Genomic DNA, 15,786 nt, shown 5'->3' with positions numbered 1-15,786 from the left:
AATCGCGCCAATTATTTTTTTTTTTTCGTGATACCTCATCGCTAATCAGGGTTTTTTCTTATCAATCCTATGGGGAATCTCATGGAACTTGAGGCTGAAATTTAACCTCGAGTAACTTCCTCACGAAACAAGTTAGCAAAAAAAAACTGTCGTACCTTTTTGTAGACCGTTCAATTTACTATAAGGAAATGTTTAAATAGATATTTGTGTACTAAGGGTTAGGTACACTTTTTATACAAACTTGATAATTTCGCATAAAAATTGTATGGAAAAAACTCAAGTAGCAATGAGGTACCTCTAAACATTGAAATTAAAAGCTGAAATTTTTACAGGGTATCTTTTTGGGTTTCCTAAACAATATTTTCACTTTACCAAAAGGGAACCAACAAATTATTTCTTTGACCCTCCCTAATACATATTATTTACTGTAAATTACGCTTTTCAAAGTCCTTGTTTTAAAAGGGTGCAAATGTTTCAACGATTATCAAATTAAAACAATTAACGCTTAAATAATATCGCGTGTAAGACAGATGTCGAATTTTTCATATATTTTGAACTAAAAATATAAAAATTTCCATGAAACGGGCACCTAGGGAGACCGATCATGTTTATTTCTGCCATGAGGAATATTTTCAGCAGAAACTTTCTTCTTTGTAACAGAAACTAAAAGCAGTGAACACAATTAGTTTTTGGGTGGAAAAATTATAAACAAATATCATTTGGAATTATATTATGTCCATGTTTCGTACTACAGCCGCATACATCCGAAATTTCTACGTTTATCTTTTCACAGGCATATGAACAGCTTTTTGGTCCGCACGCGATTCCACGAACTTCTTGCTGGTTGATTGTTTGCGACTCGTTGCTTTTTTATCTCACCTATTCAATCTGGGACATATGTAAGTCTTATGTCTCAAGAGCTTCAATTTCATCGACTCTTTCATTTCCATCTACGCACTCGTCCCAGAATAGATGCAATGCCTGTTGTCGTTCAAGCACACATCTGTATGAAGTCCCATGAAATTTGTTGTGATCACATAATATCAGTGAAAGTTTCAAACTTCCAAAAATATTTTAAAGAATCTGTTCATTTATCTTTCTACTAAGCTTACAGCAGATCTTCACCTTTCTCCTTAGTTTGGAACGTGTATCGTGTATTTCTAAGGGCTTTCGAAGTTGCCTGTCCATCCAATTCTGAATGACGCATTCCTACTGTGGCCGTTTTTTGAAGCAATTTTCAAGATCATGTCGACAGATCAGGTAAGTCCCTTCGGAATCTATAGAGGAGCTTTACGAAAGTATTTCGGGACTCTTACCTTCATACTATTTTGGGATTTATTTTAAATAATTTAAGAGTGATTTTGTAAAATCTTTTAACATGATTTGATCATCATTTCGAAATCAGTTCGTTTTTTAAAACAGTTCTTGTACAACCGAAATTGGCTTCGGAGTTTGTAAATCTCTCGTCTGCGCCGTTATAATAAACGTAATGTAAACTTAACATTATTCCACTATCAGCGTCTGCAAATAGTTTTTATTCCTCATTATTTAAACCAAAAAGATCATACTGCTTCCTAAGTGTATATATTTGGGGTCATGAAAGGACTCTTTCTGGGACCATTTTGAGATCTGATATCTGGACTGCTCGAGAAAATGTCTAGAGTTTTTATTATAATCTTGGAATTATTTAAGGATTCTTTGAAATCTCTTCTGAATTATTTTAGATTTTTTCGTGATTCCTTTTCGAACTATTTTGAGAATGTAGGGAGAACATATTCGGATTATTTGACGACTATTTGGAAATCATTACGGAATCATGGTGGGATAATTTCGGAGACATTTGGGGATGACTTCAGAATTATATCAGGGATCATTATTATTTATATCTCTTTTTATGTAAACTATTATCGCGGAAACGGCTTAACCCATTTGAATGAAATTTTGTACATAGATAGTGTATCACATTCTAAGACTTTCTGTCTAGGTGTTGTCACTGAGGATGTTTTAAAAAGGTTTTCACCTATTTGTAATTTAAACAAATTCATGAAATATGCCAATACGGATATGAAACGAAAGGTGTTTCACTCCGAATTTCAAAAGAGGAATTTTTAAGTAGCGTTGACACTTAGGGTTGCCAACTTACCTTATTATTTATATATCTTAGTATGTCCACTACTGTCGCGGAAACGGCTGAATTTTTGAATAAAATTTTGAACATCGACAGTGAATCACATTCTAAGACTATCTATCTATTGAAATTATCTATTTGAAATTAAAAAAAATCCACGGGATATGCCAATATGAGTATCAAGCGAAAGGTATTTCACTCCGGATTCTACTAGAGATATTTTTAAGTATGTTTGCCACTTGGAGTTGCCCCCTCACCTAATTATATATGGGGAATTCCATTCCATTTCGACCAATTTTGAACCCGACCCCTTTAGAATTGGCTGAACGTTTTTCTTCTTTTTCTAGCTTACGGAAAACGTTTTTCAGAAGTTTTTAAAATTTTTTCATCCAACTCAAAAAAAGTAATGAATTTAAAAAAAAAACACCGTTTTTGTTTTCAAAATGCTATAACTTTTTCAAAAATTGACCGTTTGGGATCTTTTTTATTAAAAATTTAGTTTTTAAATAAACTTTTCGGAAAAAATTCAAAAAAATTTTTAAATCTTTTTTTTTGTAATTTTTCAGTTTTTCGAGATTTTTCGAATTTCGCCCTTTTTTTCTCATAAAAAACTTCAATTAATTCTGCAATCATCCCCACTAATCCGGGAGTGGGCCGAGAATTTTTATTTTTTTATTTAACTGAAAAAAAAAACTTAAAAATTTTTTTTGTATTTTTTCCGAAAAGTACATTTAAAAACATATTTAAAAAAAAAATGATCCCAAACGGTAAATTTTTGAAAAATTTACAGCATTTTGAAAAAATTACCGTTTTCCAACTCAAAATAAGTTTTTTTTTTCAATTAAATAAAAAAAAAAAATTCTCGGCCCACTGCGGGATTAGTGAGGATGATTGCATAATTGATTGAAGTTTTTATGAGAAAAAAGGGCGAAATTCGAAAAATCTCGAAAAACTGAAAAATTACAAAAAAAAACTATAAACATTTTTTTGAATTTTTTTCGAAAGGTCCATTTAAAAACAAATTAAAAAAAAAAAATCCCAAACGGTCAATTTTTGAAAAAGTTATAGCATTTTTAAAAAAACAAAAACGGTGTTTTTTTAAATTCATAACTTTTTTTTGAGTTGGATGAAAAAATTTGAAAAACTTCTGAAAAACGTCTTTCGTAAGCTAGAAAAAGAAGAAAAACTTTCAGCCAATTCTAAAGGGGTCGGGTTCAAAATTGGTCGAAATGGGATGGAATACCCCATATGTATATTACTTTGTATATCCACTTATATCTCGGAAACAGATCAACCAATCTGACTTTTGACTTAGGATTGGGGCTTGACCCATTAAAGTAAATTTCCTAGATAAGTTTGAAATTCAGATACGAAAAGTAACTGACAAAGATTTGTATTGGTTTTGAGCTATTCAAAAATTAATAATACGATTATGCGACTAGGTTATTAAGGCAATGGGAAGGCGAAATAATACTACGCTCTTCATACATATATTCTATTGAAGCTTTAAAGAAGTACATTGAGGTTTAAATCCCCATGAATCCAAGTTATAATTACCCGTTTACACTTTTACTATTTTGTGAAGCGCCAATTGTGATACTCTCTACTGCGCATATACTAATGTAGGTATAACTATGGGCGCTAATTTACTTAACATATCACCTCAGACATCACATTCTGATGAAGAGAAGTAGCAGAACCACCATCATTTGCATAGCCGCCTTCCTGCAGTGGCCCAAATCATTTAGTGTCGCCTACTTTATTACAATTGCTATAACCTATTAAATGTTTAAAAATTCTTTTCACGAACGCATCCATAATCGGTTTAATTGTCTTTACGCATCCTCATATATGTACATACTTAGTGTTCATTGCATTCCTTACTCATCAAGCACCCTTTGCCTATGAATTCTCGTACAATTCTGTTTTTTTTTTTAATATTCCTATATATGTATGTGTAAAGATTTGCATTCCTTGTCTAATAAATGAATATTGTTTTTTCTTCTTCTCTTCCCTCTCTTATGCCACCATCCCCACGCTTTATAAATAATTTATTAAACAATGGCAATGGACAAATCGAAACAACAACCACAACGAAAAAATGGCGTTGAAAACAATAATCATATTCATGGATATACATATAATGGGGTATATACAAATTGTGTGCTGTCGACGCCATCGGCTATAAACCGCCGCCTCTGATGATGCACGGGAATATGCGATTATCTGCACAATTCTGCCTTGCGCTAACGCATCTGCTGTGGGGCCGCTGTTTTTGGGTTGGTTTGTGTTTATCAATGCGTCGTTTGTTGTCGTGTGCTACGGATGGTGCTCGCGCATCGCCGGTTATTGTTCGCGCCGCTGTTATAACTGTATTAAAAATAATATAACAACAACTACAATGACAAAAACATAATACCGGCTTCCTCACCCCGAATATTGACATTTTCGCAAGCAGCAACAACAACAGCTACAGAAACAAGCAGACGTAATCGAATAGAACAGTGAAAGTGGGGGAGGAACGGCACACGACATAAGCACGCTCCCGCCCTGCTGCGACAACAGCTAGAACTACAACAACAACCAATAGAGGTATAATCGACAACGATCTAACGCAGCCACAGACATCCACTCGACGAGTTGAGCTATTAAAGTGTGCGCGCAAACATGGCGAATCCACGGAAATTTAGTGAGAAAATTGCATTACAAAAGCAACGGCAACAGGAGGGCACTGCCGAGTTTGAACGCATTATGAAAGAAGTTTACGCAACTAAAATGGACGAGACACAAGCAAATCAAAAAATACTTGAATGTTGTTTGGTAAACACTGACATAAAAAACAACCATAACAGCATCACAAATTCCAGCTTAATAAGCGCTGGAGGAGGTGGTGGTAATAGCAACGCCGCAGACGGTGGCGGAAATGGAGGCGCTGGCACAAATGTCGCCAGCAGTAGTAGTGGTGGGACCTCACCCGATGGTACTGGTGGTAATAGTAATGCACGCGAGTCTCGTGGGCGCAGTGTCGGCGTCGGTCCCATGCGTCGTCCATCCGAACGCAAGCAGGATCGTTCGCCCTATGGCAGCAGCATTGCTGTTGCAACCGGCGGCATGACGTCAACAATAACCAATAACGCTTATCTCAGTCCGCCAATGGATAGCAGTTGGCGACGTTCCAACTCCGATTCAGCGCTGCATCAAACATTGAATATGGCGGTAGCCGGAGAGGGTGGCTTCGGACCGGCAGCAGCTTTGGTTGGTGGTATGAGCGCGCTGCCTGCGGATATGAATGTGCTGCATACGAATTTTCAACATCACAATCAACGATCTCATTCACCAAATATTGGTCGCTCTTTTAGTCCACAAGCACAAAGACGCAAGGGTCAAATGTTGCAGCTGCAGCAACAGCAACAACAAGTGCAGCATAGTCAGCAACAAATGCATTTGCAACAGCAACAACTGCAGCAACACTTTCAACAACAGCAACATGTTCAACATCATATGCAACAACAACAACATGTCCAACAACAACATCCAGCGAACAGTCAACATCAGCAACAACAACATTTCAATGCCAAATATACGAATAGCAACATGCCAATCAACAGTCTCTTCAAATCACTACAAGAGCAATCGCTCGCCAATACCGGTTCGCTGCCCGATCTGACGTTGTTACATTATGCGCCCGCACAGCAACAACAACAAATGTCACAACACCAACAGCAGCAACAGCAAACGCTTTCTCCTATACTCTCACCACAAAACAATAATGGGCGCGATCGTGAGCAATCGTCGAGTCCCTTCAGTCCTGCTGGCAATGGGCACGCCGCCGGTGGGCCATCATCACCATACCAGCAACAACAGCACTCACCAACATCAGCCGCACCGACAGCTGCACAAACATCACCACATTTGTCATTTACCAATCTCCCTGTGCAATCGCCAACGGGTGGGGGTCCCAACACTACACAAACCAACGCACAAAGTGGAAACTTCGCTCTTGCAAACCTGCCTACACTGGGTGCCGCCAGCTCGACCGGCAATCTGACCGACTATCGTCAACCTTTAAACCCACCCAGTCCAGGATCATCACCCGGTTTGCTGGCCTCCGCTTCGGGTAATGATGTAGTACACATTAGCGCGCCCGCCAGTCCCACACGTCACCCACAAGCTGGCATAATCGGACAAGGTATGCAAACATTAGATCGTTATTCACCAGCAATGGTTGGCAACGCGCTCGAATCTGCTGGTTACAATAGTCTGAATCCAGCGTTCCACAATCATTTTGAGCAATTCACATTAGGCGATAGTAATTCCTCGCCTGAGCAGCAGCAACAAATGCAACAGCATTTTCAGCAGGAACAACATCGACAACAGCAACACAATAGTTTTGCTGTATTAGGGTTCGATGATTTCGTCAGTGTTGGTAATGGTACGCTGTATGGCGCGCAGACTCTGTCGCAAAGCAAACAATTGGATTTTAGTGTTCTGACGTGCGTATCAGCAGCAAGCACAGCGTCATCAACGACAACGAGGGCACCACAAAATAGCAGAGGCGGTGGCGGCGGCGGCGCGCACAATTCCGGCAACACCCATGATAATAACAACACACCACAACATTCACAACACGCCAACAACCGCATATTATCGCAGCAGCTGCTTAACAACAATGGTGCGGGCGGCGGCAGCGGAAGCAACAGCAGCATGAATACAAATGGTCCAACCTGCCGTAATAATAACGTGAATCTGACGCAGAGCGGCGATGTGAATTCTTCACCCATCGCGTCACCGCTTGGTTGTTCGCCTTCATCACCGCAACCAATTCCTATGACAGCACAATCGCCACACCATCATCAGCATCAACAGCAGACGTCGCTATCGCTGCACTCACATTCGGCGCAACCATCACCGCAACATACGCCACAGCATTCACCGCACCACAACTCTCCGCTCTCAACATCTTCGCCGGGTATAACGACTTTAGCTGGGAGTGGCACATCAGCAGAGACGCATAATACAGCAAACGCACAACATAACCAACAGCAACTGCACCAACAACAACACGAGCAACAGCAGCACCAACAACAACAACACCATCATCATCAGCAGCAGCAACAACTCCGTCATCACCAACAACAGCAACAAAATCATGCCCAAACACCGACCGCCACCAATATCCCGGCTATCATTTTCTCTGATTATTCATCACGTGAAATATTCGATTCGCTCGATCTCGATTTGGGTCAAATGGATGAGACTGCGCTGGATTTATTAGCAGATCAAAATTCGATTATGATTGCCGATCCCACAATCGAGGATAGTTTTCGTAAAGATCTTAACTGATACTATGAGGAAGCTGTTGCAGCTATTGAGAGTGGCGTACTGCTCGATGATGCATTTGATCCGTTGGGTCCCATAGTCGATGTCAATGAGGTATTGGGCAGCAACAATCCGCTGGCGGATACAACGAAGTCCACGCACGACACAGACACGGTCACCACGACTAACGCAGCAGTAGCAGCAACGGCAGCCATTGACATAACCTCAAATGCTGATGACACAAGCACAGACTCTCAGCTACCTATTACGCTAAATATTTGCGAAAGTGAAACTAATGCCGACGATGAATTGAGTAATGTTGATGATAACATCAGTATCGGTTTGGGTCTGAGTATTGGTATAGGTAGTATGGCCAGTGGCAATGGCAGCTATGATAATGATGGAGATTTCTTTTTTTAAATATATAGAAAATTATCTTCAAAGATGGACAGCTTTCGAGAATGGTATATAGAGAAAAGTACACAAAAAGCTAAGCTGAAGAAAGAAACGCACACAGTTCTTCAACAAAAAATACAGCACACATACAAATACACTCAATGATGCATGCATACAACAACAAACAGTCATACAAACATCAGCACATTAAAACAAACTTATACTAAGCAGTTATGAATTATAGAGAACATACAGACACGCGCAAGAAAAAAGTGGTAGCAACAGCTTTTAAAATCTCTAAGCAGTAGTTAGGATTCTTAACTAATAAAATATACAAAAAAACAAAACAAAACAAAAAAAGGAAATACTTAAAAAGTAAATGTCTTGTACATACATACATGTGTACATAAATATTTGTATATACCAATGTGTTTACATTCTAATATAAGATAAAAAAAAATAAATTTTAATTAAATAATGTATGCTATGCTTGTGGAGCATTCGGTGGAGTTAATGATGCTGCTTGCGAATTGAGTTGAAGGAAGAACAATCAATTTTCTGATTCCTATTGCTTCCTGCATTGTGAAAAATTTTGGCGTTTAGATTTTGAGAGATTAGACATAGTAAATGGTTTGAAAGGTAAGTATTTTTACTTATAAAAAGTAGTTTACATTACTTGGCCGGTTATCTCCTCTCGTTCTTCTTTTCCTTTCCTGCTGCCTCCATAACTCTTTGTTCTTTTCTCTTTAACTATTTCTCCATGTCCTTCTAATTCCTGTAGTAATTTTACTTTAATTTTACACTCTCCACGTCCTTTTCGTTTAACTTCTCCTTCTTCCCCGCTTCTTTCTCCTTTATATTCCTCTCCGCCTCATCTTTGCCATTCCCAATCTTCTTTTATTTATATTCTGCTTCGTCTTTTTCGCTTTCTTCGGATACTGTTTATTCTTTTATTATTATCTTTCCCTCAACCTTCTCCATCTCATTCTCCCTCTCCTTCCCCCTCTTCACCTCCTTCTACGCCTCCATTCTTTTCCTTCTCCTTTTCCTTTTCTTCCTCCTTCTCTTCATCCTTCTCGTTCTTAATGACCCACTTCTCATTCAATTTCTTCCTTTTATTGAACTTCTTCATCTCCTACACTTTCTTCAACTCTCCTCCTTCCTTTCTTTATTGTTCCGCTTATACATTTTTTTCCCTTCTCCCTATCATTTCCCCACTTCAAAGAACAGGAATTCCCTCCAGTTCAACGTTTGAAACTGTATCCGTACCTTTCGCGTGTTTGTCAACCTACTGCCAAAAGATGAGTCCGTTTTTGTCGTTGTCAGCATAAACACACCCGGTATCAAAGCAATATGGTAGCGCAATTGCGTCAAGTGATTTTTTTTTTTCGCTGCCCAGAACAAATAAAATTTGTGTGACAAACATAAGTTCTTAGTGTTCTTAGCGCTACTGGTGCTATTGAGTTGAAGTGTTGCCGTTTGATAATATTTGTAAATTATAATAACGACAAAACTGGTAATTCAGGTTTTGAACCAGATACATTATTTTTCGTATATTTTTAGGTATTATGCAATAAAATGCGATAACCGAATCTACCTGTATACAAATGTCGTCAGCTGCGTTATGTGTAATTGTAAGTGAGTTTGTACTAGCCTAGTGTGACTTGCACTACTTACGCCTTTGCCCCTAGGTTTTACAAAATAGTCAGTGGCGCCGCCCTCGGTATCAAAGCAATAACTCAACACAGCCCAGAGGTGCGAAGTACAAATTTGGTGTTACTTTTCTCGGGACTTAAAACTTGGACCTTCGGTATAGCACCTTTTTTACTTATATATGTTGGGAAGGAATATATCGACGCCTATGTGAATTTGACGATCTAAAAGTATCTCATAGTCCAATGGGCTTCAAATTTCATAAGTTTAAAATTTTTTTAAAAATGCATACTTATATAGCTCTTGAATAAGATTTCTATGATAAATATTAAAATAAAATAAATTATACAAATGACTGAAACATCACAATCCTCAAAGAGTTATTTAAATGAAGTAGGAACACTGACCCAGTCAACGTGACATTAGTTTGCGGCGCTCACAATACTGACAGACGATCACAGGGATTTTTGAATTGATTATCAAGGCTTTAATAGAAAAGCTATTTATGTCCATCACTGTTCTACAATTTGTTTCTATTTATACAGTTTGAATCTATTTCAAAATAGCAAACCCTCTCAAGTTGCTGGGCGCATTAGAAATATGAATCTGGCTCTCCAATTAGTTAAGTGTGTTAACTTACTTCATGTAGTGTAACCGGTATTCTTCCCTCACATTAGCGTCACTTCCATGATACATAAATAAATATAGAGGAAACGTTCGTTGCATCATCCTACTGAGGGACTTTATAACCCAGAGTTCCCTGAAATATAGATGTCTTGTTGTAACATGCAATAAAAATTGTATTCGGCTTTTATCAGTTTTCCTAAATTTTCTTCACAGTATTTTATACAACTTTTTTATAATTACTTTGTGAAATATTTTAGTTCGTACTATTCGCATCTTTGAGTAAAATTGCATTATTTATGAAAAAATCCAAAAATTTTCAACTATGTTACGTAGATTCCGAAATCTGTTCCAATATGCCCAAAAAAAGGCGAAATTATTCCAAATCAGCTCCTAGTTGATCCCGATGTACGGCTGAAGTAGTTCCGCAAATATTCTGGAAATAATACGCAAATGCTCCCAGACTGATCAAAAGTTGTTTCCGAAGTTATTTAGAAATAGCTCCCAACATTTCCGAAAAACGAAATTTTTTCTCTAAACGAACTATTAGGTAATTCTAACGAAGAAGACAGCGATTTCATTTTTATTTAGGAACTAATTTCTCGGAATGAGCTTTTTTTGATGTTTTTTGTTAAAGATAAAATAAATATGATTTGTTTTTGGATATTTGTGCTCAAGGCAAACCTTTGTTTAATATTATATTTTGGATTAAATTTAGAAAAAACATATGTCGAATTTCTTAAAAGACATCCTTTCTAAGAAATCCTATGGAGATGTAAGAATGAAGTGCAAAATTTGTAATAATTAGTATTTAATATAATTTAATTTTAATAAATTTTTGTTTTAATAAATTTCTCTCCAATTCTCTACTCCATTAAGTGAAGATAAAGTGAAAATAAAATTAACATACATTTGAAAATATTGTTTGATACTTTTGAATCGGCTCATTTTGATAAAATTTGTATTAAAGAGCGAAATAGCTCAGCGCATCCGTAGTCAATTTTTTTTAATCACGAAATACCGGCACTTTTAAAACTTAACGTCATTGAATGCACTGGTAGGTACCTACTTACATACTTAAATGTATATCCAGCGAAACAATGTGCTGCAACACCAGAAACAATTGACTGTCATTCATCGCGCTAGACAGCAGGCGACAGACAGTGTACAACTGTGGAAGAAGGAAGTGATATGACAGAATACAAGTATTCGGAAACTCAATTAGTGAAACAACTCAATCCGACAGGACAGTTAGACTGGAAGCTCTCAAAGATTCTCCCTTAAATATATGTGTTTATGTAGTTTGTTTTTTATTTGAAATATCCCCAAATTCATATGTATAACTCTCTTAAAATTAGCAGGTTTTAATTATTTATAGAAATACAATTTCACAGCAACGTAAATTAATTTTCAAAACCTATGCGTTTTTCTCGTTCAAACATTTCAAAAAGTTGGGAAAATTTTTCAAATTTTTTCTCAGAGGAATTTCGTTTTCGAACTGGCAGCCGTCGACATTGTTATATTAAATTAACAGCTTGATTGTCTTTATGTATAAATTATAAATAAATAAAAATAAATGTAAGACGCGATAACCTCCGAAGAGATTTTAGGCCGAGCTTTTCTCCAATTTGCGTGGTGTTCCTTTTTTAATTTTTCTTACAAATTAGCGGGACAGAACCTACTTATTTTATGCCGACTCCGAACGGCATCTGCAAGGCAGATGAATTTTCAGAGAGAACTTTTCATGGCAGAAATATTCTCGGAGTGTTTTCCAAACACTGCCGAGAGGTGACCCCTCTTAGAAAAATTTTCTTCTACTTGAAAAACCTTATTTCTAAAATTTTGATGTTGCTTTACCCGTGGCGTGAACCCAGGATCTTCGGTGTGGTAGACGGAGCACGCTACCATCACACCACGGAGTAAAAGTTATAATCTTTCAAATTTTTCAGAAAAGTTTCGAAAATTTTCTCTTTGAAATATTTCCAATTCACAGTAACGTCCCTGCAAAAATCATTGGATCATGTGGTCCACTGGAGTACTTACCATTATACTCCACTGTAATGCAGCAATGGAGCAACTCATGGTTCTACACGAACATAGTGTAAGCCGATCATTGCTCGTTTTTAACGATTGTAATCACTACACGATGTTTATTGTACTCCATGGATTACTCTGATGTAATGCGGAGCTGGAGTATATGGTCCAGTCCTAGGACATCGCAATGTTAATTGGACCATATTTTTTTATGAATTGTGGTTAATTTTGGAGCACTCTGTTGGTCCATAGCGAGTACTCCATACATGCATGCATAAAGTACTCGCGATTTTTGCAGGGGTTAATTCATTTTGGAAACCTTGCTCAAGTATTTTTATAATTCAAAAAATTTTCAAAAAGTTTGTTTTCAAACCGGCAGCAGCAATGGACCAACTCATGTTTCTACACGAACATAGTGTAAGCCGATCATTGCTCGTTTTTAACGATTGTAATCACTACACGATGTTTATTGGACTGTGAGTACTCCATGGATTGCTTTGATGTAATGCGGAGCTAGAATATATGGTCCAGTCATGCATGCATGGAGTACTCGCGATTTTTGCAGGGTATATTCAATCAACAGCTTAATCATCTTCAGGTAAAAATAATGATTTTGTTAATTTTTCATTAAGTTTTGAAATTTTTTCAAAATTCCTCTCTGATATATTCCAATTTAACAGCAACGCAAATCGATTTTGCAAACTTAGCTCATGTGTTTTTGAAAATATAAAAAGTTTTCAAAAGAGTTCTAAAAAATTTTGGAGATTTTCCCTGAGAGATATTTTGGGTTAACTAAGAGCCGCTGACAGTGTGATATTTCATCAACAGCTTAACGGTCTTTACGTAAAAATGTAAATAATTTTCGAAATTTTTCAACAAAGTTTCAAAAATGTTTCCAATTTTCGCTTTGAGATATTTCGGTTTTACTGGGAGCCGCTGACAGGGTCATATTCCATCAACAACTTAACGTCTTTACCTAAAAGTGTAAATAGTTTTCGAAATTTTTCAACAAGGTTTCAAAAGTCTCTGGGATATTTCCGGTTTCATAAAAATGTAAATAAATTTCAATCCTTGTTCATGTGTTTTTTATAATTACTAAATTTGATAATATTTTTCAAATAAGTTTCAAAAAACTAAAAATTTTGTTCTCTGAGGTATTCCGTTTTCAAACTTTCCATCAACAACTTAACCGTCTTTATGTAAAAATTATACTTTTGCAAATTTTTCGAAAAGAATTTTTTAAACTTCCTCTCTGAGATATTTCGTCTTTAAACTGGCAGTCGCCGAAAGGATGATATTCCATCATCTTTTGTGTGGAAAAAAAATAGAAAATTTTTCGAAATTTTTGTTTTAGTCTTAATGCTTGGTTTTCACTAGGTCAAATTTGAACACAGACTTGACCATATCATAAAAACGGCTTGTCATACAAAGTCAATTGCGTTTGCCGTTCGTTTTTGCTACAAAGGACAAATTTATTGAGCAATTCGTGAAAACTACAATTTCCCAACTGCATGGCAAATTTGATACTAAAATTGTATATTGACCTAATGAAAACCAAACATACGTGATTTGTATGAACAAAGTTTCGAACAAAGACTTATACATACAGCTTTTAAATCAAAATACTTTTAAAAACATTGATTTTAAAACTAAATTCATTAACCTCTAAAACGTGCCAATTCTGAGTGAATTATAAATATGGACTCGGTTATACTTAATGCAAATTTAAGACAAAGCGAGAAACGAAGTGAACTACGACTTTGGCGTTTTTTCTTTGCTTTAAAAAAAATTGATATGGGTATACCCTAGTTTATTTAATTTTAATTATATATTTTTATAATTTTTTTAATTCCCTTAAAGTTTTATTTGGTTTACAGTTAGCTGCTTTTCTTTTGTGTGAAATATACAAACTTTTTATAAAATTTACCTTCAAGTGTCAAAATTTATTTATTTTCGAATATAAATTATATTAGGGATAAGTATGAAGTATGTTTAGAGATAATTCCACGTAATATACATATGTACATGTAGATATGAATCCATACATACATACATGTGTGTACCCATATAAATATTTAGATATAAAATACATACACAGCGTGCAAAAATATCAGTTTCCAAAACACACACTCACATTTTGTTAAATTAAAAACAGTTATTGGGCATAGTAATAATTTTAAAACAATGATGGAACTCCTCAAAAATAGTAAGAAAACAAACCGAAGTTCAAACTAAGACAAAAACAAGGCATAATAAGCAACAAATGCGCCCAAGAGAGCATACCCAAGTATTTTTAAAAAGCAAAAATTTCAAGTAAACAGTACATATTAAAAATTCAAAACTTTCACCATTTAATAACTGTTATCAAATAAGCACATATGAATATACATACATTTGTTAAATTCACTTACAAATTATTTAATAAACATCTAGCACATTTGAAGTAAAAAGTTACACTTAACAGTATAAGCCATGGTATTTTTAACGGGGGGTATCGTAAAGATAATTTTTATCAAAATTTGTGTTCGAAATTCAAGAGGTTCACAATCGGAATTTGCACCACAACTAAACACCCGATGAGGAACAGTTTAACAGCTCAAGCATCCTAGCCAGATGATCACAAAATTAAATCCCTAACTATTTTATCATTATCCCAATATCATACCAAAACTATCCTAATATGAGACCAGATACAATCCCGAAATTGTTTCTGAAATAATCCAGAAATTAATCCGAAATAGTTCCAAAATTATTATGAAAACAACCCCGAATCGATCGGAAAAATCTAAAAATTATCCTGAATACAATCCTAAAATAATGCCGGATTGATATTGCGAAAGCAGTTCCGTATTAGCGGGAAAAAATCCGAAAATGGTTCCCAGTAAAACAGTTTGGAAATGGTCGCAATGAATCCGCAAATTATACCAAAAATAATTAATATATACTCCCGAAATGTTCGTTGAATTTTCCGTAATTCATCCCAAGATTGTTCCGAAATAAGTTCCGAATTACTACCGAGGTATTTCCGATATTATACTGAGCGGTTCCCAAATGTATCCTGATAATTTAACCGAGATGAGTCCAAAAATATCTTAAAATCATCACGAAATTATTCCAAAATGAAACCACATCAAACACGAAACAGTTTCTAAAACCTATCTTGTTTGGTTGATTTTCCGACAGGGTGGATAAATGATGTATATTGGAACGATTTTCCGTCATCCCTTGTCAAATTTGGTTTTGAGACAAACCGGTTTCGGCGTTGTGCCATCATCAGTGTCGATTTTCGTTCTGATCTGTTGTTGTCGTTTGTCCTGTATTTATAGTTCGTAGGTATATGAGCAGGTATTGTCAAATTGATGCTTGTGTATATTTGGTTATGTGTATGTGCTGTGTGTTCATTCAGAGCCGAGGGTGGTTTACTAATCGATTGGTGTGGCTGACTGGGGTAGGTAGACATCTGTGATTTTAGTCGTTTGACCTTCTTTGTCGGTTTTTTGTTTTGGTGTGTTAATTGTTTTGTGTTTATTTGTTGTTGTGTGTTTATCTGTTGTACCTGTGTGATTAAGTTGTTTCCTGTAAACAAGTTTTAAAGGCTCGAATATTGTGTCAGAAATTGTGTTTATCTGTTC

At 36.1% G+C, this 15,786-nt stretch overlaps 1 protein-coding gene across 1 annotated transcript in view; it reads left to right on the top strand.

The window, feature by feature from the left end:
- Positions 1-8,325, top strand: part of Crtc (CREB-regulated transcription coactivator) — a 68,675-nt gene extending 60,350 nt beyond the window's left edge. The window contains exon 4 of the mRNA XM_067791138.1: positions 4,587-8,325. Within this exon, the coding sequence (XP_067647239.1) occupies positions 4,796-7,471 (2,676 nt within the window). The 5' untranslated portion in view covers positions 4,587-4,795 and the 3' untranslated portion in view covers positions 7,472-8,325. The remainder of the gene's footprint in view (positions 1-4,586) is intronic.
- Positions 8,326-15,786: the final 7,461 nt, after the last annotated feature.

This window comes from Eurosta solidaginis, chromosome 5 (genome assembly GCF_040869045.1).
Source record: "Eurosta solidaginis isolate ZX-2024a chromosome 5, ASM4086904v1, whole genome shotgun sequence".
Taxonomy (NCBI): Eukaryota; Metazoa; Arthropoda; class Insecta; order Diptera; family Tephritidae; genus Eurosta; species Eurosta solidaginis.
This window is presented reverse-complemented; position numbering and strand designations above follow the sequence as displayed.